Raw genomic sequence first — 22861 nt, 5'->3', positions numbered from 1 at the left:
ATCCAAAAGGAAAAATTTCACTCTTTGTATTCTCTTTTGAATCAAATCTGATTTTGAGTAGAAAAATCTTGCAAATTCTTGCAGACTGTTCATAAACTTGGAAAACTTTTGAAACTTTATCAAGATTTTTGGTGTTCCATTTTGAATTTTTTGCACATCTTAAATGGCCGCTATTAATTGCATATTTACAAGTTTGTATTTTACCCCCATGCAGAGGTGAAAGTAAGCCAGTATGGGCTGTTATGGCATACCGGCAAGAGCCAGTGCGCTGTGCCGGACCAGACCAGCTTCCCCAAGCTGATGACTTAAAGGGCCCGGGGCTCTGACCGCTGTGGGGAGCCCTGGGCCCTTTAAATCACTGCTTGAGCCCCGCTGCTTGAGCCCTGAGTGTTTTATTACTTGGGGAATCTCCAAAGCTCTGCCTATAGTTTGGAGACTGTCTTTGAACCTTTGTGAGGTTTCCAAATACACATTGATAGGGTTTGTCCTGCCCTCTGCAGTCAATGGGAATGTTGCAATTGACTTAAATGTATTGGCACCTTAAATGCCTACAGATAAATTCTGTGTTGTGCCTCTAAAAAGTGCAGGAGAGAACTCCAGAGCAAGGGTAGGAGAGGCTCATTGGTTTTCATTCAGCTATTTTAGTACCCTTCTGATTCTGGGCTGTTCCAGGGGATGGAACTGCCCCTGCAGGCTGCCAGATTTACAGCATCTGGTTACCAGCCGCATACAGGCAGTAGCATTGCCCAGAATTTTCACAGTGCCAGTGCTTGTGAGGGGGTTCTTGGAAAACAGTCTGTGGCTCTCCCTCAGTTCCTGTGCTGAGGGAACTTTCCCCGGCCGGAACAAGGATTATTAGAGCCCTTTTAGACTGCTTCTGCACTTTTACGCTGAGTAAAGCAGGTGAGTGGGGGTGAGAATCTCACCCTTACTCTCCATTGTTCTGTTCATCTTACATCTTACTTCAAACTTGCTCTGCTGTGTTAAAACTTGCACAGAGCCGGTTGCAATGGCTGAAACTAGTGTCTTCAATAAGTCATAAGTTTTTAAATGCTGCAGATGTAAACCATATTGGGAGGATTAGTACACTAGTAAAGTAATTGCCCCTGAGAAATGCTGTTAGCATGTAAACAATGCTAGAGAGTAAAATTGGGACAAGTGTCCCAGTCTTGATATCCAAAGATCACCTTTCACTGACTAATCCACTAACTATGTAATAGGGAGAGTTTCCTGTAGTCTCTTTTCTTTTTCTCAATTACTTGCTGGAGAAGAAAAACTGTTAGATAATGGCTTTTACAGCTGTGTACCAGAGCTTCCTGGAGGTTTGTTAAGATGTCCAGAAGAAATAATAAAATTATATTTGACATGGCCTGTGTTAACAGGCTGAGAAGCCCTGCAGAGTTTTTTATGGAATCGGTATCTTTGCTTGAATGCATCCTTTGCAGACCAGTTATTCTGAAGTCTCTGTGTAGATTAGCAAGGTCTTTATTTCTTTTCTCCTCTAAGTGAACACTCATACAAAACTAGTGAAGTGAAGCAAGACAAAAGAAATGCAGCCTGCTACTCTGCAGGCTAAACTGATAATGGCTAGTCTTCTTTTCTAATTATTGTCCCATTGTGTTGACTCAAGCCTTTAAAACAGTGGGCAGTGTTCAAAAAAAAAAAGAGCATCATGAGCCATTTCAAGCTTTGATTTCTGGTGCTGTAATTACTAAAATGTTACAGGTTGTCATCTCTAGACTTGGGGCCAGAGCGTGGCTAATCCCTCCCAGTGGGGATGGTGGTCCTTGGAATGGCAACTCTGCCTGTTGCTTTGAAAGGGGGCAGCCCTCCCATCCCTCTGCCAGGCCAGCCGCGTTGGCCAGTGTAAGAGAGGCTGGGTTATGGCACTGTGCTTACTCCTCCCAGCATACCCCACTAATCGCTCTACTCTTGGTTAGTGTGCACCAAATAAAGCAAGAGACTGAACAATGAGGATAAAACTAAATATTAAAAAGATGCTCATTAAATGAGTTCTGTGCACTGAGTGAGGCAGGGTCCTGTGGGGAAAAATGGTATTTAATCATGTAATTAAAGACTGCATATGCACAAGGGGGCCAAATTAAGATTGCAGTGTCAACTTTAATTCTGGCATTTCCTAGGCTTTGAGTGCTTGACTTTGCAATATTGACCATGTTGTTTTAATGTCGTTTGTGTGTATGTGTGCTATATATTAATGCACAGGACGGCAATGTGAATAAGATGGAGTAAAGGGAGTTGTAATGTGATACTAGAGCCTTTTGACTTTCCCTCCTTGCTTGGAATCTGGTACAGATTCAGGGTGTCTGAAGTTTGTTACAATTCTTTTTTCTGTTTACTCTCTAGTGTCAGTGTGATTCTTAACGAAGAGGTTTCCGCCTCACACAAAGCCACATCAGCCTTTCTGTTAGGCTTGGCAAGAGTTGAATCTTTTGTAGACTCTGCTCCTCTCTCAGAACATGGACTGCTCTCCAGGTCCTGGCCAAAGCAAACTAGAGGAGCAGAGAGATCAACTCACTGTATTGCATCTGCTCCATGTATAACCTTAGGCATGAGATGACAGTGAGGTCTCCCGTGCGGCTTTCCTGGGGAAAAAAATTCACCTGGAAATTAAATGGGGAAATAAATGACAATCATAAAGATTTGGGCTCTTTCTCAAAGTGTACAGTACAACACAGGCCATAGAACTTCCCCAAAATAATTCCTAGAGTAGATCTTTTTAGAAAAACATCCAGTTTTGATTTAAAAATGGTCACTGATGGAGATTTACTGCTATCCTTGGTAAGTTGTAAATTGCTCCAATGGTTAATTACTCTCGCTATTAAAAATTTACATCTTATTTCAATTCTGAATTTGTCTAGCTTCAGCTTCCAACCACTGGTTCATGTTATAGCTCTCTCTGCTAGATTGAAGAGCCTATTATCAAATATTTGTTCCCTATGTAAGTATTTAGACTGTAATCAAGTTGCCCCTTAACCTTCTCTTTGTTAAGATAAATAGATTGAGCTCCTTGAGTCTATCACTATAAGACATGTTTCCTAATCCTTTTTAATCATTCTTTGTGGCTTCTCTCTCAACCCTCTCCAATTTATCAACATCCTTCTTAAATTGTTGACACCAGAATTAGACACAGTATTCCAGCAGAGGTTGCACCAATGCCTAATACAGAGATAAAATAACTTCTCTGCTACTACTTGAGATTTCTCTATTTATGCATCCAAGGATAGTTACTGTTTCCCAGGGTAGAGTCCCCCATCAAGTAAGAATGTCCTACGTTCTTTGTTCCCAGATGTATACATTTACCCGTGTTAAAACACATGTTGTTTGCTTGTGCACAGCTTGCCACGTGATTCAGATCACTCAGTGTTAGAGGCTTGTCCTCTTCATTATTTAGTAGTTCTCCAATTTTTGTGTCATCTGCGGACTTTATCGGTGCTGATTTTACGTTTTCTTCCAGGTCATTAATAAAAATATTAAATAGCATGGGGCCAAGAACGGGTCCCTGTCGGATCCCACTAGAAATATATACGTTCAATGATTATACCCCATTTACAATTGCATTTTAGACCTACCAGCAAGCTTTTAATCCATTTAACATGTACCATCTTAATTTTATATCCTTCTAGTTTTTTCATCAAAATGTCATGCACTGCCAAGTAAAATGCCTCACAGAAGTCTACGTATATTATATCAACACTATATTTATCTTTATCAACCAAACTCGTAATCTCATCAGAAAAATATATCAAGTTAGTGTAACGGGACCTATTTTCGTTAAACTCATGTTGATTGGCATTAATTATGTTACTTTCCTTAAATTCTTTATTAATTGAGTCCTGTATCTGCCATTCCAGTCTTCTGGTGCTTTCCTTGTATGCCAAGACTTATTGAAAATCACCATTAATAGTCTAGGAAGCTTCTCCCCCAGCTCTTTTAGAACTCTTGGATGCAAGTTTTATGTACCTGCTGCTTTAAAAATTTCTAACTTTAACAGATGCTGTTGAACATCCCCCTGAGATAGTAGTGGAATGGAAAGAGTATAGTTATGATATGATTACATCATCTATTTCCCCCCCCCAAATACAGAACAGAAATATTTATGGAACACTTCTTCTTTTTCTGCATTATTATAGATAATTCTACCACTTCCATCTAATGGACCAATACCTTTGCTAGGATTCTTTTTGTTGCTAAAATACTTAAACAACTCCTTCATGTTGTCCTTAACTCTGCTGGCCATAGATTTCTCCTTGTGTCCATTTGCATCCCTTATAGATTCTCTAGAATTTCTAGCTTCTGATTTATATTCATTATTATCTACTTCTCCTTTCTTCCTTTTCAGAGTAGCAGCCGTGTTAGTCTGTATTCGCAAAAAGAAAAGGAGTACTTGTGGCACCTTAGAGACTAACAAATTTATTAGAGCATATGCTTTCGTGAGCTACAGCTCACTTCATCGGATGCAAGTGAGCTGTAGCTCACGAAAGCTTATGCTCTAATAAATTTGTTAGTCTCTAAGGTGCCACAAGTACTCCTTTTCTTTCTTCCTTTTGTTATATATCTTTTTTTTTTTTTTTTTAGCTGCCATCACTTCCCCTCTAAATGAAGTCATTTTTTTGAATCAATATAGCCTTCTTCCTCAAATATGGCTTTTTGGACATTCTAGTAAGGTGATCTTAGGTTCCCAGTTATCATTCACATTTTTCTGATTACATTCTTCCTCCCAGCTGATTTGGCTCATAAATGTCAGCTTTGTGAAATTGGCCCTTTCAAAGCGCCAAATATAAGTATCACTAATCTGGACTTTATTCTGTTTGAATATTATAAATATGATCACATCATGATTGCTAGTACCTAAGTTACCATTAATTTTTAGTTCTGTGATCAATTCCTGTTTATCTGTCAAGACAAGATCTAATATACAGTTCCTCTGTGTCGGAGGCAACACTTTTTTTGAGTTAGGAAATTGTCATGTATAATCAGGTTATATTCTCATAGAATATTTTGCAGAGGCGACTAGTGGGAGGGACACAAAGGGGCACCAGCTAAAGGGGGCATCTGATCCCCACACGTGACCCGCCCATGTGACTCATCCGTGCCCCCATGTGACCCTCCTCACGTGACTACGTGTCCCCCCACATGAGTCGTTGCTGCCCAGCCCGGCGGCCCTGCGCTCTCCCCATCCCCTCCCCATCCCACGTTACCTGAGGGGGGTGGGGAGCTCTACAACAGCTCCCCTGGCATGTGTGGAGCCACTAATGCTCTCTCCCAGGCAGTCTCCAGCCATGCTGCCTGCCTGGGCTGTCCCGGGCAAGCGGCGTGGTTGGAGGCTGTCTGGGAGAGTGCAGCGCCAGGCAGTGTGGCCGGAGGAGGAGGCTGGAAGAGGAGAGACTCTGGCCCTGCCCCTTCATCTACCTGGCTGCCGGCCTTGCCACCCCTCTCCCCCAGGCTTTCTGGGGAGGGTCATGTGACCCCCCCGCCCCCACGGGTTGCCATTGCCTGGGGTGCTGGGGTTTCTGCCCCATGGGTATGAACATATTTACCGAAGCTCCGTTCCAGACAGTTCCAGCTAAATTCAAGCCTTGTCCATGCTATTTGGAAATTCAAAGGATGTTTTTGTACTGGCAGCATGAGACTTCCAGAAGATGTTGCTCAAAGTGAAGTCCCCCATGATCACCCAGCTTTTTTCCCTACCCATTACAGACCGGTGAATAAGAAGTTGGTCATTGTATTCCCTAGTGTGATTTGGTGGTCTATAGCAGACACCAACTAATATCCTACCTTTTGCATTATGTTAGGACATTGATCCATAAGTATTTTAAGATCATTTTCTTCCAAGTTACCAAATGACTCGAAACTGGCGATGCCATTTTTGACATAGTATAATTCCCCTTCCCTTTTGCCCACTTGATCCTTCCTAACTTTCTACCCATGGGAATCATCCCACCAGGATTCAGTAATACCAACCAAATCAAACGTATGCTCATAAATCAGCAATTCCAATTCTTGTTTGTTACCCAGGCTCCTAGCATTGGTGTACAGGCAATTCATAAATTTGTTCTGTATGTGTCCTTTGGTTCCCTGATTAATTTTGTTTTCAAATCTCAATTTAGTGCTGAGTACAATATCTTCCCTCTTTTTACCCTCCACTTTTGTTCTTTAACACTTTTGGAATTAATTTGCAAACTGGATACAATTAATTTAGGCTTGAATAGAGACTGGGAATGGATGAGTCATTACACAAAGTAAAACTATTTCCCCATGTTATTTCTCCCCCCCACCCCACCCCCACTGTTCCTCTGATATTCTTGTTAACTGCTGGAATTAGCCTACCTTGCTTGTCACCATGAAAGGTTTTCCTCCTTCCCCCCCTCCCCCCCCTGCTGGTGATGGCTTATCTTAAGTGATCACTCTCCTTACAGTGTGTATGATAAACCCATTGTTTCATGTTCTCTGTGTGTGTGTGTGTGTGTGTGTGTGTGTGTGTGTGTGTGTATAAATCTCTCCTCTGTTTTTTCCACCAAATGCATCCGATGAAGTGAGCTGTAGCTCACGAAAGCTTATGCTCTAATAAATTTGTTAGTCTCTAAGGTGCCACAAGTACTGCTTTTCTTTTTGCTGACTACTTTAGTCAGCTTATCCCTGGGATGGTTGGTCCCCCTTCTAGTGCAGAGGAGGTCATCCAAACTACACAGCCCCTTCTTCCCAAAGAGGATGGACCCCAATGTTCCACAAAACCAAAACCCTCCACCCAATACCATTTACCTAGCCCTCAGTTCACTTCCAGAATCTTCTGCCATCTGTCTTCCTTTGCTCATGGGAAATGAAGAATCTCAGAGAAGATCACTTGAACTGTCTTCTTTTTCAACACACTTCATAGTTCCCTGAAGTCATATTTACTTATGTTGCTTCTGGTTAATAGAAACAGAAGTGAAGCACTCAGAGAGGAAATAGCGGAGGTTTTTATGCCAAAATGGAACATGGGATGAGAACCATAAGCTCACAGGCCTGAGGTTTGTAAAAGAGACAAAGCCACAGCACCCTGGGACGGTTGTGTCCCTACGTTTTAGTTTGTCAAGTCAATTCTACCCACATGCCAAGATATTTATTATTTGGACCCCCTTTTCCCTGGCAGTAGATAGGGCTGTCAGGCCTAATGTTTTAAATTGTATTATAAAGAGATTTTTCTCTATTATCTGAGACACCATCATGGAAAAGTACAACAAAACAGAAACCAATTTACAGTCTGGGACTGAGAGATTTGTGATAGTAAACGTATGTAAATTAAGTGAAAATGGCCATGTCAAGATGAGACCTTTTCCCTTGTTTATTACACATCAACCCAGGAGGAACTGGATTTCAGGGTAATCAAAAATTTTAAACTCAAAGTATTTAGAAACTGACAAAGAGAATATAGCAGGCCTTCACATTACTCTTCTCTCTGCTTCCTCAGGCATTTTGTGGAATGCACAGCAACAGAAAATGATACTGCCCGCTGCCCCCCAGACCTCATCTGGGACTTGCCATAATCAATCTTGGACCAGTGCCAACAATGCATCTGATCAGATTGAGGGGCCAGTTACTGTTTTAAAGTTCAATATTTCTAGTGCTAGAAAAATGTGATTTGTAAAACAGGAGAGCAAAGGTGGTCTTGTGGTTAAGGTGCTTTATCTTGGGAGATTTAGATTTGATACTTGGTACTGTCACAGATTTCCTCTGATCTTGGACAAGTCACTTAATCTTTCCATACCTTGGTTCCTCCCCTATAAAACGGAGAAAATAATACTCCCTTTCTCTCATCCTTTGTCTGTCTTGTCTTTTTTAAAATGAAAGTTCTCTACCACGTTTGTACAGCACCCCGAGGCCCTGACCTTGGCTCGAGCGTAATAAAAATAATGACAGGTTTCAGAGTAGCAGCCGTGTTAGTCTGTATTTGCAAAAAGAAAAGGAGTACTTGTGGCACCTTAGAGACTAACAAATTTATTAGAGCATAAGCTTTCGTGAGCTACAGCTCCCTTGTAGCTCACGAAAGCTTATGCTCTAATAAATTTGTTAGTCTCTAAGGTGCCACAAGTACTCCTTTTCTTTTTATAAAAATAATGAACACTATTGGTAAAATAGAAATCTTAGCATTTCAGTATTAAAGTATTCTTACCCTGATCTGCCCTCAAATATCAGATATTAACCTCATGCCATTCAGATGACCTTTTTATTTGTTTAGTTCTCACTCAAATTCCAACAATTATTTCTACCATTTGTAAAATGGCAGTCTGAAAATTGAGAGGTGATGATGATTATTTAAGTTACTAGTTGCTATTCTAACATTTCTCAAGATACTCTCGCAGGCAGCTAAAACTTTGTGGAATTTAAGTGGAACACGCACAAGTAGAGCAAGATTTAACTCAGGTAATGTCAGTTATTTCATGACCTGAAACTAGCATTGGTCTTGGTCCAGTGATCAGGAGGAAAAAACATTTCTCTCTGACACAGAGGGTTTTCATTAACTGCTGGTGATAATCAAATAAAACAGGTGTGTTAAATAAGCTAATGAAACTTGAACTGAAGTATAGTGGCAATATACAGTTTGGCACTTCTGGAGCACCCATTCCAAAGAGGAAATGCAGCTTGTGGTAAGTCATGCTGCTCTTTGGTGGGCGAGGGGAAGTTATTGTCTCATGGCAATTCTTTTTTTACTGTTTAGTTTATTGGAGTGATGATCTGTAAACTGGTATCATGAGAACCATGTATCACATCAAGTTTTGCTGGGGGTACAAACAAACAAGTCATTTACACTGATCTATTTTGTAATAACAATGGTGTGTGTGTGTGTGTGTGTGTGTGTGTGTGTGTGTGTGTGTGTGTGTGTGTGTGTATATACACAATTCGTTATATTTACCATAAGCTATAACTTAAACTGTTTCAGCTCTGCTGTGTTCTCTTATCTTTGTTTGATGGAGTTTCTATCACTGTGTATGAAAATAATTTGTACAGTCAACAATTTTATTTACCTTTACTAAAAATTAGTAGCCAACTCATTTTCATGTATTGTGACTGCAGTGGCTGCTTTGTAAAAGAATTAGATGTGCTAATATGATGTGATGATGTGAGGAGGTTGTGTTGCCTACTGTTTAGGGCAGGAAAATTCAAAATGAGAGGTGTTGGTTTCTGTTCCTAATATGTGTCTTGATTCTCCAAGTCATTGCATGTCATTGTGCTTGTGTGGAACAATTTGCTGGATCTGGGCTTCAGTCTCTTATTCGTTATGTAACACAAATAACTTCAGCCAAAGTTTCCAAAAGGGTCCTTGAGTTTGAGTGTCTTTTTTGTTTGCTTGTTTTTGCATGTCCAAAGTGAGTAATTTTGAGCCTTATTTCAAGAAGTGCAGAGCAATCCCATCTCCACCTGGAGTCAGTAGGAACTGCTGCTGCTCAGTGACTCTGAAGAATCAAGCTATAAATGTTTCAAGTTAGCCAAAGTGAGGCAAGTTTGAATTAATGGACAGTTTAGTACTTTGACCTGTTAAACTTTTACCCCCAATCGGGGAAATTGCAGATTATGTATTCCTTACCCCACCCGCTCCTAAACAGAATTTTGCACCCCTTGATAATCTGTACCGTAGTCCCTGATAACCAGAAACTTCTATGCCTAAACTCTGTACCGTTTTCTTTTTACTTCAACATTATCTTAATAAAATTATTAAACTTGGCCTTAAACTCTGGGCCAGTGCGCTTGCAGCTTGATTTTCAGAGTTGATGGGCAACAGTGGCTCCCACTGACATCTGAGGTTGTTGTGGGTGTTCAGCACTTGTGGAAATCAGACTGCTAGACCTCTGAATAGATATACTCATTTTATTAAGATAATGTTGAAGTACATTATCCTATACATTGAAGCAAATAAAAAAATTCGCATCTACTCCTGGGCCGTCCACAACTTTCCCCCCATCCCCGGCCTCAGTTTTACCTATTTGTGAATCAGCTGTCATAATACCTACTTCACAAGAGCATTGTGAGAGTCACCTTGACATAAATGGAGAAAAAACATTAGTCAATTACTAATATGATGATCACTTTCAACTTTCTTTTTAAAACGCCTTCATTAAATCTCTGTGCTAAGCATTTGCTTTTTTTTTTCCTCTATCAGGCGGCTGATTTTCTAAAACAATTGTGCATATAAAGCTATCCAGATAGCACAAACTGAAGGATGGCTTGTCACACATGTTCTGTTATTACCAGCATGACTGTTGCTCTAGTATAACAAAAAGAAAAGGAGTACTTGTGACACCTTAGAGACTAACAAATTTATTTGAGCATAATCTTTTGTGAGCTACAGCTCACTTCATCGGATGCATGCATGGAAAATACAGTGGGGAGATTTATATATACAGAGAACATGAAACAATGAGTGTTACCATACAGACTGTAACAAAAGTGATCAGGTAAGGTGAGCTATTACCAGCAGGAGAGCGGGGGGTGAGGGGGGTGGGTAGGAGAAGACACCTTTTGTAGTAATAATCAAGGTGGGCCAATTCCAGCAGTTGACAAGAACCTGTGAGGAACAGTGTGGGGGGGGAGAGGGGGAATAAACATGGGGAAATAGTTTTACTTTGTGTAATGACACATCCACTCCCAGTCTTTATTCAAGCCTAAATTAATTGTATCCAGTTTGCAAATTAATTCCAATTCATCAGTCTCTCCTCGGAGTCTGTTTTTGAAGTTTCTAGAAGTTTCTCATAACCTTGGCAATGGGTTCAGAGAGCTTAGCTCTCTTGACACCAAATTCTCACCTCTCAGAAACAAAAACTATTGAAGTACAGTAAGAGCAAAAATGTGCTAAGTGTTAATGAAAGGAGTTCATTATTATATAATAAATGTGCTTTTCCATCAATGTCTGCTTCACAATAATGTTACAGGATGCTATATTCTGAAATGCTTTTATTTTACTCTTCCTGTCTGCAATAGGAATGAGGCCTCTTTGTTTAGATTAAATGGAACATTCTTAGCAGCAGAGCAGAGTGGTTAACTCTTGGCTGTTTCATTTTGACACAATGATGTGATAACTTCCTATTTGACAGGCACACAAATGACTATACAATAAGCTTGCAGAACGCTGAGTTTTGTGCACTAGACAGGAAGTGTGCTATTGCTGCCAAGAGTATTTGTAGTACCTTCACCACAAACGGCAAATTCAAGGAGTGCTTCAGTCCATAAAGTGAAGGGAAATTTTCTATTCTTGCTCTGCTTATTTTTTGTCTTTCTGCTATTATTTATTTACTGTCCAATTGAAAGTCAATTTAGTGCCAGACTGGCCCGTGTAAGGTGCCAGATTTACAGCCCTGTATGGTGAATATCACTATTTATCTGAAGAAGAGGTGCAACCCAAGAAGCAGCCAGGCAAATACGCTACTCTGCCATTATTTCTGAACCCTATTTAGAATGACCACTGTTATGAATTAGAAGCCGTAATGTGACATTTAAAAGAGAACTCTGAGACATTGAGTCTATATAGTTTAAGTGGAAAGGAGGAGATGATCATAAAAAATTAAGTGTAACTTGAATAGTGAAAACTGTGTGATTGCATTTTGACAGTAATAATCCGAGATATGATGAACTTAAGAATTATGGACTTGATTTTTATGTTGTCTTACACTTTATGCAGTCATTAACACTAGGGCAAAGTCTTTGTACCTTTGTAGAGGTGCAAGGATGTGAAGAACTAGTCTTTATATCTTGTAAACAAGAGAGCTGGTTGGATTATAGGAAACATTAATTGCAAAATATTTTGCAACATTTCTTTTCCAGTATCATTATGTAGAGTGAAGAAGGCAGAAATTTTCCAACCACAGACGCACACATTCATTTAGCGATGTTACTATAAACGCTTTGCATTATTAAGATGGAAAGAATTTTTAAAATGAACTATGCTTTTCGTACGTACTGATTGTTTACTTTCTAATTTTTTTCAAATTAATGAAAATCAGTGAAGTTACTTGTTTGTTGTAAATTTCACAAATTAGATTCTCAGTCTGCAGTGTGTGGGTTGCACACACCACAGCTTTATTTGATTTAAATGCAACAGTTACCTTAGAATATGTGTTTAAGTATCCATTATTCTTTTGTAATGTAAAAGCTTAATTTCACAAAATCTAAATATAAGGCCAAATTATAAAAGCATCCTTTTAAATTGCATGCCTGTTGTAATTTCTGTTGACGAATGTATGTTTGCCTGCCTGATTTATCTACTTCTACTGAAGTGAGCTGTAGCTCACGAAAGCTTATGCTCTAATAAATTTGTTAGTCTCTAAGGTGCCACAAGTTCTCCTTTTCTTTTTGCGAATACAGACTAACACGGCTGCTACTCTGAAACCTGCCTAATTATTGTGAACCAAATCCTCCGCTCGTTGAAATTATCAGTGGAACTTGCCAGTTTGTAACAGCTGAAGATAGGGCCCTGTTCCTATGTATGTCATCAGTCATCATAGCTTCTAGGCACTAGAAAAGGCATCCGGTATTAGTTCAGCAGAGGCAGATGAAAGAAAAACTTATTTAGAAGTGTTCTGTTTTTTATTTCAGTCTTTCCTCCAGCAAGTATAGGGCCTGTCCTGTTCTTCTTAAATCTTATCTTCATAGGATCAGTGAGTTTTGCCATTGACTTCAGTGGGAACTGGATCAGGTCCATGGCCATTCCTTGAGCAAAGAGGTCTTTACTATATAATTCAATTTTAGGGGGTTCCATTTTGTTCCTTATGCTGAATCCATGGAAACTTTATTCCATCATTGTTTGAGTCAGCAGTTCTGTGGGAAACTGGCCAGACTTCAAGCCTCACCAGGGTTTCCAGTCTTCTGGCAGCCAATTCACACATTGCTTTTACCTATTTTGAGCCCTACTGCCTGGCATCCAGTTACCTTACAGCATTTTAAACTAACAGGTTTTTTTTTTTATCACATCAAGGTGGTGATGGTGAGACCTTAGCAAGGAAAAGAACACACAATGTGCAAAAGGCATCAAAATGTTTATATATGCTCTTTCTGGATTTGCATGAAATGGGTTAGAACCACAAAGTTCTTTCAGAGTTTATTAAAATATTCTTTGTTAAACAGAGCAGAACCACAGCAGAGATTCAAGAGTCAAAGTAAATAAGTAGCTGCCCTTTGAACAGACGGGTCCTTCCACGTGACGGTGTTCATGTAGGGAGTGACTTTATGCAGTTTATCAACTTTCCTTTCCACAAAGAGTGACACAACTAGCAGTGGTAATGATGCTGTCTATCTGCAGTACATGCAGCAATGCAGAAAAATCAGAGGTCTGAACAGGTGTGGGGAAGGGCGCGGGCATTAGGTAATACAGAATTCTGTTTGTAGGCCAAACACGTTATATGTCTTTTCAAGGTCTCAAAACAATACGGAAGCCTACGCAGTATTGGCTTCAAAGGCTCTATAAACTTATGCAATTCAGTTTACAGAGTCATTACTTTAGTTATACCAGGGACCAATGGAAGTCAGTGGGGGTTACTCTCCATATAACCTACTTTAACAGTTCAGAATTGGTTCATAGTTCTTGACAGACTTCTAATAATATGCAAATCATTCAATGAGCCAGTTATCTCAGTTAAATTACTGCTCCCTTGATGTGTGTGAACTTGATCATACCGGAAGTGAAGGTTTTTTTTTCCCCACATGGTAATGTTTTGCTGCTATTGTATCCAATTTGTTTGTTCCAATTTTCACATATTGCCTGAGACATCTGTGAATGTGGCCTATGTAATTGTGGTGTGGGATAAAACAACTTTGTGTTGTAGCGTTTACTGTAATGCTCTTTCCCAAGACTTTCAGCTGCAAACAGTTGCATTCATCTTTTGGGTGTCCAGATTCTTAAAAGCAAAAGCGGGAGTGTCCAGTTTTAAATCCAGTACACAAAAAGTGGGAAAGCAGCACTGTGTTGTCACAAGGATATAAGAAAAGGAGAGTAAGTGTTCACAGATTGAAGTAAATGGCTACGTGGGCAAGACTGATGTTTCACACGTGAGGCTATGGACTGATTAGTGGTGTTCTTGCTGCTGACGTTGTCCTCACTGAACAGATCTCTCTCACGAAAGCTTATGCTCAGATAAATTTGTTAGTCTCTAAGGTGCCACAAGTCCTCCTTTTCTTTTTGCGAATACAGACTAACACAGCTGCTACTCTGAAAGATCTCTCTCTGTCTCTTTTTGTGTTTTTCATGAGCAAGTTGCTTTCAATAACCAAATCAAACAGAATATGGACCAAATTCTCCCCCCCATGTGCATACTAGTGTAAATCTGGTGCAATTCCACTAAAGTCAAACTTACTTCAGTGTAAAGTGGAAGCAGGATAGGGCCCTGAGAGACGAAACGGGGTTTCTCTTACAAATCTCAGTATTGTTAGACCAATTGCTGACCTGGGTACTAGACTGTTTCAGTGAGGAGGAGTTGGTCGTGTATAGGAGGAGAGCAGCTGAATTAGGCAGCCTTCTGTGTTCATTCCTGGTAGCCTTCAGGGCAGGGTTTGTGATCCATTTGAGCAGGCCTTTTACCATCTACAGCCCTTATCTCGTACAGGCCCATGTAAGTCAGTTGGTTCTGGATTTAGAAGGCAAGTGCTGAGGGATTTTCTAGCAGATGGATCCAGCTGTCAAGCTGAGTGCTAATAGTTTGCTAGGCTACCAAAGCAGTTTGGTTGCCTGCATACCTGCGCAATTGTTTGATTTTAGTTTCTGTTGGGTGCTAGATGCTCTGGTGATAAGCACTGAATGTATTTTTAAACAGATACATTTTTGAAATGTATATGAATTCAGCTGTATGAGGAAGGTTTTGGCTGTTCCAGGAATTTTCTCCCTCCAAAACATGTACCTGGTACCTACTGGAAGTGACCTGCTGTGTTGCAGGAGGTGCAAATCAGATCAGCAGGGTTGGCACAGAGAGGGCATATTGAGGTTTATGAGCCAGCTAACCAATTTTTTTTTTCTTCCAGTTATCGCTGTTTAAAAACGTTCATGTTTTGTTTCCATGATCATTCAGTTCTAGTGGGCAGGGCAACTAGCAAATACTGTCCTCAGCACTGAAACTCTCTAGCATATCCTCAAGACTGTGGGTCTGTAAGCTCTGTGGTAACAGGATCTGTGTGAAACTTGTTTAATCTCAAATAATATTTATTGTATATATCTTGCATCGTGGCAGCTAGGCACATTGAAAACATACAAAGATTTTAAAATACTAAAGATAAGTCCCCTGCAAACACTGGCAATTAAACTGCCAGCATCCTTTAGGATACTTAGTGTGCCTAACCAGACAATATTGTATTCCCAAATTATCTCAAGTTGACCTTTGCATTCATCGAACCTACCTGAGCATTTTAGGGAAGGCTGTCTTTGGGAAATACCCTAAAATTAACTGACTCATTTTGAATGAAAAGTAAGTGTGTGTATCTCTATGGAAGTGGAACCCAGCAGGTTATTTTGTTAAATTCTGGCAATTGAGTCACATCTTAAAGATACCATTGCAAAGAAAAGGACAAACTTCTTTTTATTCTAAATATTTTTGCCTCCTTTAAATGAAAGCTAAGTTTCTACTTTTACATTTCTCATATAAGGGTGTGGTCAAGGTGCTGAGCTTTTTGGGACCCAAAGATCCATCTCTGGAATTTTCAATCAATAGAGAAACTAAAACAAAACAACACAAAACTGAAAGTGAACCAACCACTAAGCAATATAAATGACCTTCTTAAATGAGGCACATTGACACCCAAACTGGCTGGGTCAGCTCTGTCATGCCGTCAGTTGATTTAATGAGAGAGGAATATCCTACCATGTGACCAACCATTTTGGGTATTTCTAAGTTTCTTTACAAACTCAAAAAACTCAGTTTCACAAAACGTGCCACTCCAGTAAAAGATTTTGGTGCAAGGCACATGGAAGGACAGTAGGGGAAAACATACCAAGGCAAAACTCTGTGTTTTATTCCTATATTTAAACTAAAAAGTGGCCAAGTTTTTGATGGTTTTGCATTCAGAAAGTAATTTTATGTCGTGTATGAATGTTAACTACTAATGATGCATACAAAAATCTGACCCCTAGTGGTTATATGTAATGCCTATAGCATATGCTACAACTACAATGGGTAGTAATAGTTAGTTAGTAAGCAGTATGTGGACTAAAATAAAAAAGAAACTGCCATGATGTAGAAGACTTTCTGAAACCACAATTTCTTTGGTCTGGAGGCTGATACACTGTATTACACACACTAAAAACGCATTGTTTGGAACCCAATTTCTATGTTTGAAGGTTCCTTCCAGCCTTTCATTTCTAGAGGTCAACTAGTCCAGCCCCCTGCGCTGACACTTGAGGCAGGACCAAATGTACCTAGACCAAGTGTTTGTCTAACCTCTTCTTAAAATCTTCCAATAACAGGGGTTCCACAGCCTCCCTTGGAAGTCTATTCCAGTGCTTGTGCAGACTATTGGGAAGACCTATGATGGGGTGGGCAAACTTTTTGGCCCGAGGGCCACATCTGCTATGGAAATTGTATGGTGGGCCATGAATGCTCACAAAATTGGGGGTTGGAGTGTGGGTTCTGGGGTGGGGCCAGAAATGAGGAGTTGAGGGTGCGGAAGGGGGCTCCAAGCTTGGGCAGGGGGTTGAGGTTGCAGGGGAGGTGGGGATAGGGCTCCAGATGGGGGTGCCGGCTCTGAGGTGGGGCTGGGGGTGCAGGAAGGGGTCAGGTGCAAGCTCCGGGCAGCACTTACCTCAAGCAGCTCCCAGAAGCAGCGGCATGTCCCCTCTCTGGCTCCTATGCTGAGGCACGGCCAGGCGGCTCAGTGCGTTGCCCTGTCTGCAGGCATCACCCCTGCATCTCCCATTGGCTGTGGTTCCTGGCCAATGGGAGCTGTGGGGGTGGTGGCAGTGTGCGGAGCCTCTTGGTTGCCCCTACGCATAGGAGCCGGAGAGGGGACATGCCACTGCTTCCGGGAGCCTCATGGAATGAGACAAGCCCTGGACCCTCCTCCCTGGCGGGAGCTCGAGGGCTGGATTAAAACGTCTGGAGGGCTGGATGCGGCCCCCGGGCCATAGTTTGCCCAGCCCTGATCTATGAGGTTAATACTTTCTTTTCAGTAGTTGTTGGGCTTTTTATTCTAAGAATTCCCTGGACCCTTTCAGGATGCTGTGGTTCTAACTGAAGAACCAACAACGCATTTTGAAAAAGCTATTGTCTGCAATGTAGCTGGCAGTTACTAAGAAAATCCAGATGATATTCCCAAGGGAAATCTGTACAGCTGGGCCATTGTATTGGGAAAGTAATAATTCGCTGTTACTACCTTAGAAAGTTATTTTTGGATTCTCTCTCTCACACACATACTATTCAATATTGTTGATGTGTCTGATTTGGTGTAAATCTCACAGGGGAGAAAAATTGAGAACAATCGAGACCCATTCTAACCAAATTAACAATTGATCCCCTCACTTAAGAGAGGAGAGGTACTTTATAGTGTCTGAGCTTGTTTTCATTGCTGGCATCACTTCCTTAGAATCCAGTCACACAAGAAATTAATTTAATCTCCTGAGTCCATATCAAATGAGCATGATAAATGCATGTATTCAGTGTCTAGTGTACCTGGATCATTTCCTTTTGAGAAAATAGCGGGGCCAATCTTCACAAGAGCTTTTTTCACTAAATAAGATCCTTTTCTAGTTTAGCTGAGTGAAATCATTCATGGATACATCCACGTTTCTGCACATCCTACAACTCTTAGTATTATTTGATCTGTGGTCACATAACATCCATGTATGAGCAGTAGCTGTACTCCAGTGTTTGAATATGTTGATAAGATCACTAGATGTTGGATTAGAGGTAAGACTTTGACACTTCTCACCTGTTCATAAACTGCTGGCAGATATCACATAACTTATTTATTGCTTGGGGGGAAAGACAGGCAGCTGGCTACAAGGCATCTCTGTACTTGACTGGTGGTCTTCATTCTGGGCTTTATTAAGAAACCACTTCATTAGTACAGTTATAAAAATGTATTAAACCAAAAACTATGCAAATGTTAACTGCATTTGGTGTAGTCTTTAAAGGGAAAGGAAGGAAGCTAGCTACTTGTTACACATTGTGGCGCTGCAGGAACAAAACAGAATCACATCTAGCTGAAGTATCCTGGGATTTTAAAACTCTTATTCCCAGGGGCTTTATAATCTGACAGACCAGAATTTACCCTACTCTCAACTGAAGTTGTCTAATTTTGACAGACGTGATGGATTAAAGAGAAAGCATCATTGACCTGGTTCCACTTCGTTAGCTTTTCTAGTTAAACAGGATGCTATAGAAAGTGAGACCCCGCAGTAATACCTAGGGCCAGCAGGACGGAAGCTTTAAAAGTGTACGATTCTTTAAATATTTTGTTTTGAGAGCTAGTCCCAGAATACTAATGATTAGGTTTGAAAGGATTAGGTTTTTTTAGAAAATCAGTAAATATTGGTAAACATATTTTTCACTGCACACACAGAAACCAACGAAGAAAAATTTCCGATTGATGATGATTGAAATTTACAAATAGGCAAAGTAAGAAGAGAATTTAGTTTGATTTAGAGATATTTATTTTGTATACTTTGCCGCGGTGTTGACAATTTCTGTTTTAACAGCTATAAAGTTTTAAATTTTTGAATTTCAAAACCTACTCTAATTGTTGTTTCATGATCTCCGCATAATTTTTCACAACTATGAAAATATAACATTTTGGAGAAAATGCTTCAAAATAAGTGAATAAAATTTTGCTCAACAGTGAACATTTAAATTGATAAAAATTAAAGCAAATGCTTAAAAATCAACATAAATACTATCTACCAAAATTATATAAAAAACCCACACCTAATTCTGCAAAGCCTACTCCTGATGTAGCGTCTTGAACATGTCCTCAAAAAAAGATAATATCCGTGCATTAACTGGCCATATGGACAGTTTTTATGCTTTAGTATTTAGGAGTACTTTAATGAGCTTTGGACCCCTAGCCAAGTTGCAATAAGGGTTCTTACTTCGTGCGCAGAAGAAGATATATACTTCAAAGCTAGAACTGTTCACTTAAATATAATGATACATTATTAAAGCTAGTTGGATCATCAGAATGAAATTTTGATGAAAAATGGGAATAATCACAAATATTTTCAGTTCTCCAACCAGCTCTACAAATTGCCAAAGTCTCCAGTTAACTTTCTGAAAGAGCTCAAAAATTTTAAAGATGCACAGATCAGTTGTATTGCAACGTAAAACTAGAACAGAGCAGGAAAAATATGAAAACCAAAATAGGAGATCAATGATATGAGTGCCTCATATGACCCTGAGTCTATTCTGAAACTTATGTGTTCTCCCTAATATTCTTCTAATATTACTTTTATCTCACTCAACCAAATATTATGGCTGGCAAATGCTTTGTATGGAAGTGGAAGAGAGGTGTATATGAAAGGAACTCTATCTTAAGAAGAGAACATTTGAGAAGCCTGGGCTAGAGTAAACATTTGTTTCTTTGGTATCATCTTACCTAGTCAATAACAGCTCAAAAAAGTCCCATCTTCTCGGTATTCTGAAGACTAAGTCTATTTCTGTGACATTCCCCAGGAATGCTACTGAACAGCTGTGTCCCCTTTGCTGTCCAGCCTGGGATGCCTTTTACATTGCTTTGCTATAAGAGCCACCACCACTCCTGATGCTGCTCATACACAGCCTCCAGCAAAATCACTCGCAGCTTTGTTACATGAATGCTCTGCCAGCCACTCATGAATTGTATTGTAGAGTGACACCAAGAAATTCCTAGTCCCAGCCTATTCCCCCCAGAAATGTGCATCTTGTACTGCCCAGCACTCTACTGGACAATAAAAACTCATAGAAAGTCCATCCTTTCCTCAAAGGAAAATGATATGCACAGACCCTGTTATCTCAAGTGGTGGTTTCCAAACACTTCAGTCCAAACACACTGGTTTAGATAAAGTAATAAAACAAATGTATTAACTACAGAAAGATAGATTTTAAGTGACTACAAGTAATGAGTCAAAGTCAGAATTCATTACAAATAAAATAAAATAAAAAGATAAATCGCAAACGAATACCTAATTTAGCAAGCTAAATGGATTCAAAGCAAAGGTTTTATCTCACTATATGCTTATAGCAGTCTGTACTGTCTGAAAAGCCTTCTAGCCAGCATCTCGACACCAGTTCAATGATGCTTCCTTTGTCTTTCAAGAGTTTTGTAGCTGCCATTAGTGGAGGTATTGTCAATTTAGAGAAGGACCGAGATATCATACAGGAGGATCTGGATGACCTTGTAAACTGGAGTAATAGTAATAGGATGAAATTTAATAGTGAGAAGTGTAAGGTCATGCGTTTACGGATTAATAACAAGAATTTTAGTTTTAAGCTGGGGACGCATCAATTAGAAGTAACGGAGGAGAAGGACCTTGGAGTATTCGTTGACCACAGGAAGACTATGAGCCGCCAATGTGATATGGCTGTGACAAAAAGTAATGCGGTCATGGGATGCATCAGGAGAGGTATTTCCAGTAGAGACAAGGAAGTGTTAGTACCGTTATACAAGGCACTGGTAAGACCTCATCTGGAATACTGTGTGCTGTTCTGGTCTCTCATGTTTAAGAAGGATGAATTCAAACTGGAACAAGTACAGAGAAGGGCTACTAGGAAGATCCAATAAATGGAAAACCTGTCTTATGAAAGGAGACTCAAGGAGCTTGGCTTGTTTAGCCTAACCAAAAGAAGGTTGAGGGGAGATATGATTGCTCTCTATAAATATATCAGAGGGATAAATACCGGAGAGGGAGAGGAATTATTTAAGCTCAGTACCAATGTGGACACAAGAACAAATGGATATAAACTGGCCATTGGGAAGTTTAGACTTGAAATTAGACGAAGGTTTCTAACCATCAGAGGAGTGAAGTTGTGGAATAGTCTTCCAAGGGAAGCAGTGGGGGCAAAAGACCTATCTTTCTTTAAGATTAAACTCGTTAAGTTTTTATGATGAGATAACATGATTTTGGCAATTAATTGACCTTTAACTATTCATGGTAAATAGGCCCAATGGCCTGTGATGGGATGTTAGATGGGGTGAGATCTGAGTTACTACAGAGAATTCTTTCCTGGGTGTCTGGCTGGTGAATCTTGCCCACATCCTCAGGGTTTCAGCTGATCGCCATATTTCGGGTAGGGAAGGAATTTTCCTCCAGGGCAGATTGGAAGGCCCTGGGGGTGTTTCGTCTTCCTCTGTGGCATGAGGCTGGGTCACTTGCTGGAGGATTCTCTGCACCTTGAAGTCTTTAAACCATGATTTGAGGACTTCAGTAGTTCAGACAGAGGTGAGGTTTATTGCAGGAGTAGGTGGGTGAGATTCTGTGGCCTGCATTGTGCAGGAGGTCAGACTAGATGATCATAATGGTCCCTTCTGACCTTAATATCTATGAGTCTATGAGATGCGGGGAGAGAGGTGAGGTGGTGTGTGTGTGTCCTCTATTGTTATACCATTCTCCACTCTCTGAGGATTAGCTCCAGCTGGGGTTCAGGCAACAGCCAGTCTGTTTACACTGGAGCTGCAGCTGTTTTCCATTGATAATATGTAAAGTTCTTGCTTGCACCCTTCTTCCTGCCAAAGCATGGTGGCTAAACTTGGTGATAACCCATCATAATCTATTTGATTAAGCTGATATTTGGCTGGGATGCCAGAGTTTCTTTAGTCTCTAAAAGATTGGTTTGTGCCTGCTTTTCTAAACTTGGAACGTGTTATACAGTAGAACATTTTATACATGAGATTTTATATATGTATATATAATTTACCAGGACAATAATGTTCAGCAGATTATCAGTTTTCAAGTGATACCTCATAAGGAATATTCTGTACAAAATTTATTATAGTCTTGTAAAAGTGGTGAACATAATGGTGTAGACTGTGTTACAATTTCCTTCTGCTTTCTTTTTACAGGACCAGCCTCCCCGTCCCTACACCGGCTTGGAGACACAGGTTAGTACTGTTTCCCCTCCTCTATTTGTTTAACTTGTAGGATGTTCTGGAGGGTATCTGCTTCCAGAGTGACAAGACTGTGCCATCACCTCAAATCTTGATTGAACTTAATTGAAATCTGTACCACATTGTCAGAGCAGAGGACATAAATTTAAAGCCAAAACAACTGTCAGTACATGAGTCTCCCCTCTTCCATTTGCCCAGCTCAGCTTCCCAGACAGTGCAGGGAAAGGTGTTGGCTGCCAGTTTACTTTTTAAAAATACTTTTAAAAAAAGTTGTATTGGAGATTTCTTTCTAAAACATCTCTATGAAGAGTAATGAATCCGTGGAGATGCTTGGCACCAAAAAGTCAAAGTGACAGAGGGGTTTTTACAAAGTCACCAAGTCTTTGATTTGTGTTTCCTAATAAAGCAGCAGCATTGATTTCCATTTACCTTGATCTTTGGGAGACAGCTAAGTCAATAGCATTGACATACTGAAGATGAGTCATATACATTTCCAATTTCTCCACATGAAGATAACATTTTCTAACTTGGGCTTCCGTTGGACTTTCCCAGTTGAGAATTGTTAACTATTTTACAGTATATTGGTGGCTGCATCAAGCTCATTCCATCCGTTTTCATACCCCCTTCTCTGGGAACCAACCCTATAAGGTGTGATTGATAGAGTTGGGGTAGCACAATTGTTATTATATGGGGTCGGAGGGCCTTGGTAGAGCTGTATCAAAATACAAAGTAGTTAAGTCTCTTCATATTAGCGAGCCATAAATTGCAGGGAATTGAACAAATATGGTAATTATCAAGGCCAGTTCATTACTGATTT

General features: G+C 40.2%; 1 protein-coding gene across 1 annotated transcript in view; it reads left to right on the top strand.

Moving 5' to 3' along the window:
- XYLT1 (xylosyltransferase 1) overlaps nucleotides 1–22861 on the top strand; it is a 329653-nt gene that overhangs the window by 63467 nt on the left and 243325 nt on the right. Inside the window, exon 2 of the mRNA XM_038419801.2 lies at nucleotides 22000–22038. Coding sequence (XP_038275729.1) covers nucleotides 22000–22038 — 39 coding nt within the window. The remainder of the gene's footprint in view (nucleotides 1–21999; nucleotides 22039–22861) is intronic.

This window comes from Dermochelys coriacea, chromosome 10, assembly GCF_009764565.3.
Source record: "Dermochelys coriacea isolate rDerCor1 chromosome 10, rDerCor1.pri.v4, whole genome shotgun sequence".
NCBI lineage: Eukaryota > Metazoa > Chordata > Testudines > Dermochelyidae > Dermochelys > Dermochelys coriacea.
This window is presented reverse-complemented; position numbering and strand designations above follow the sequence as displayed.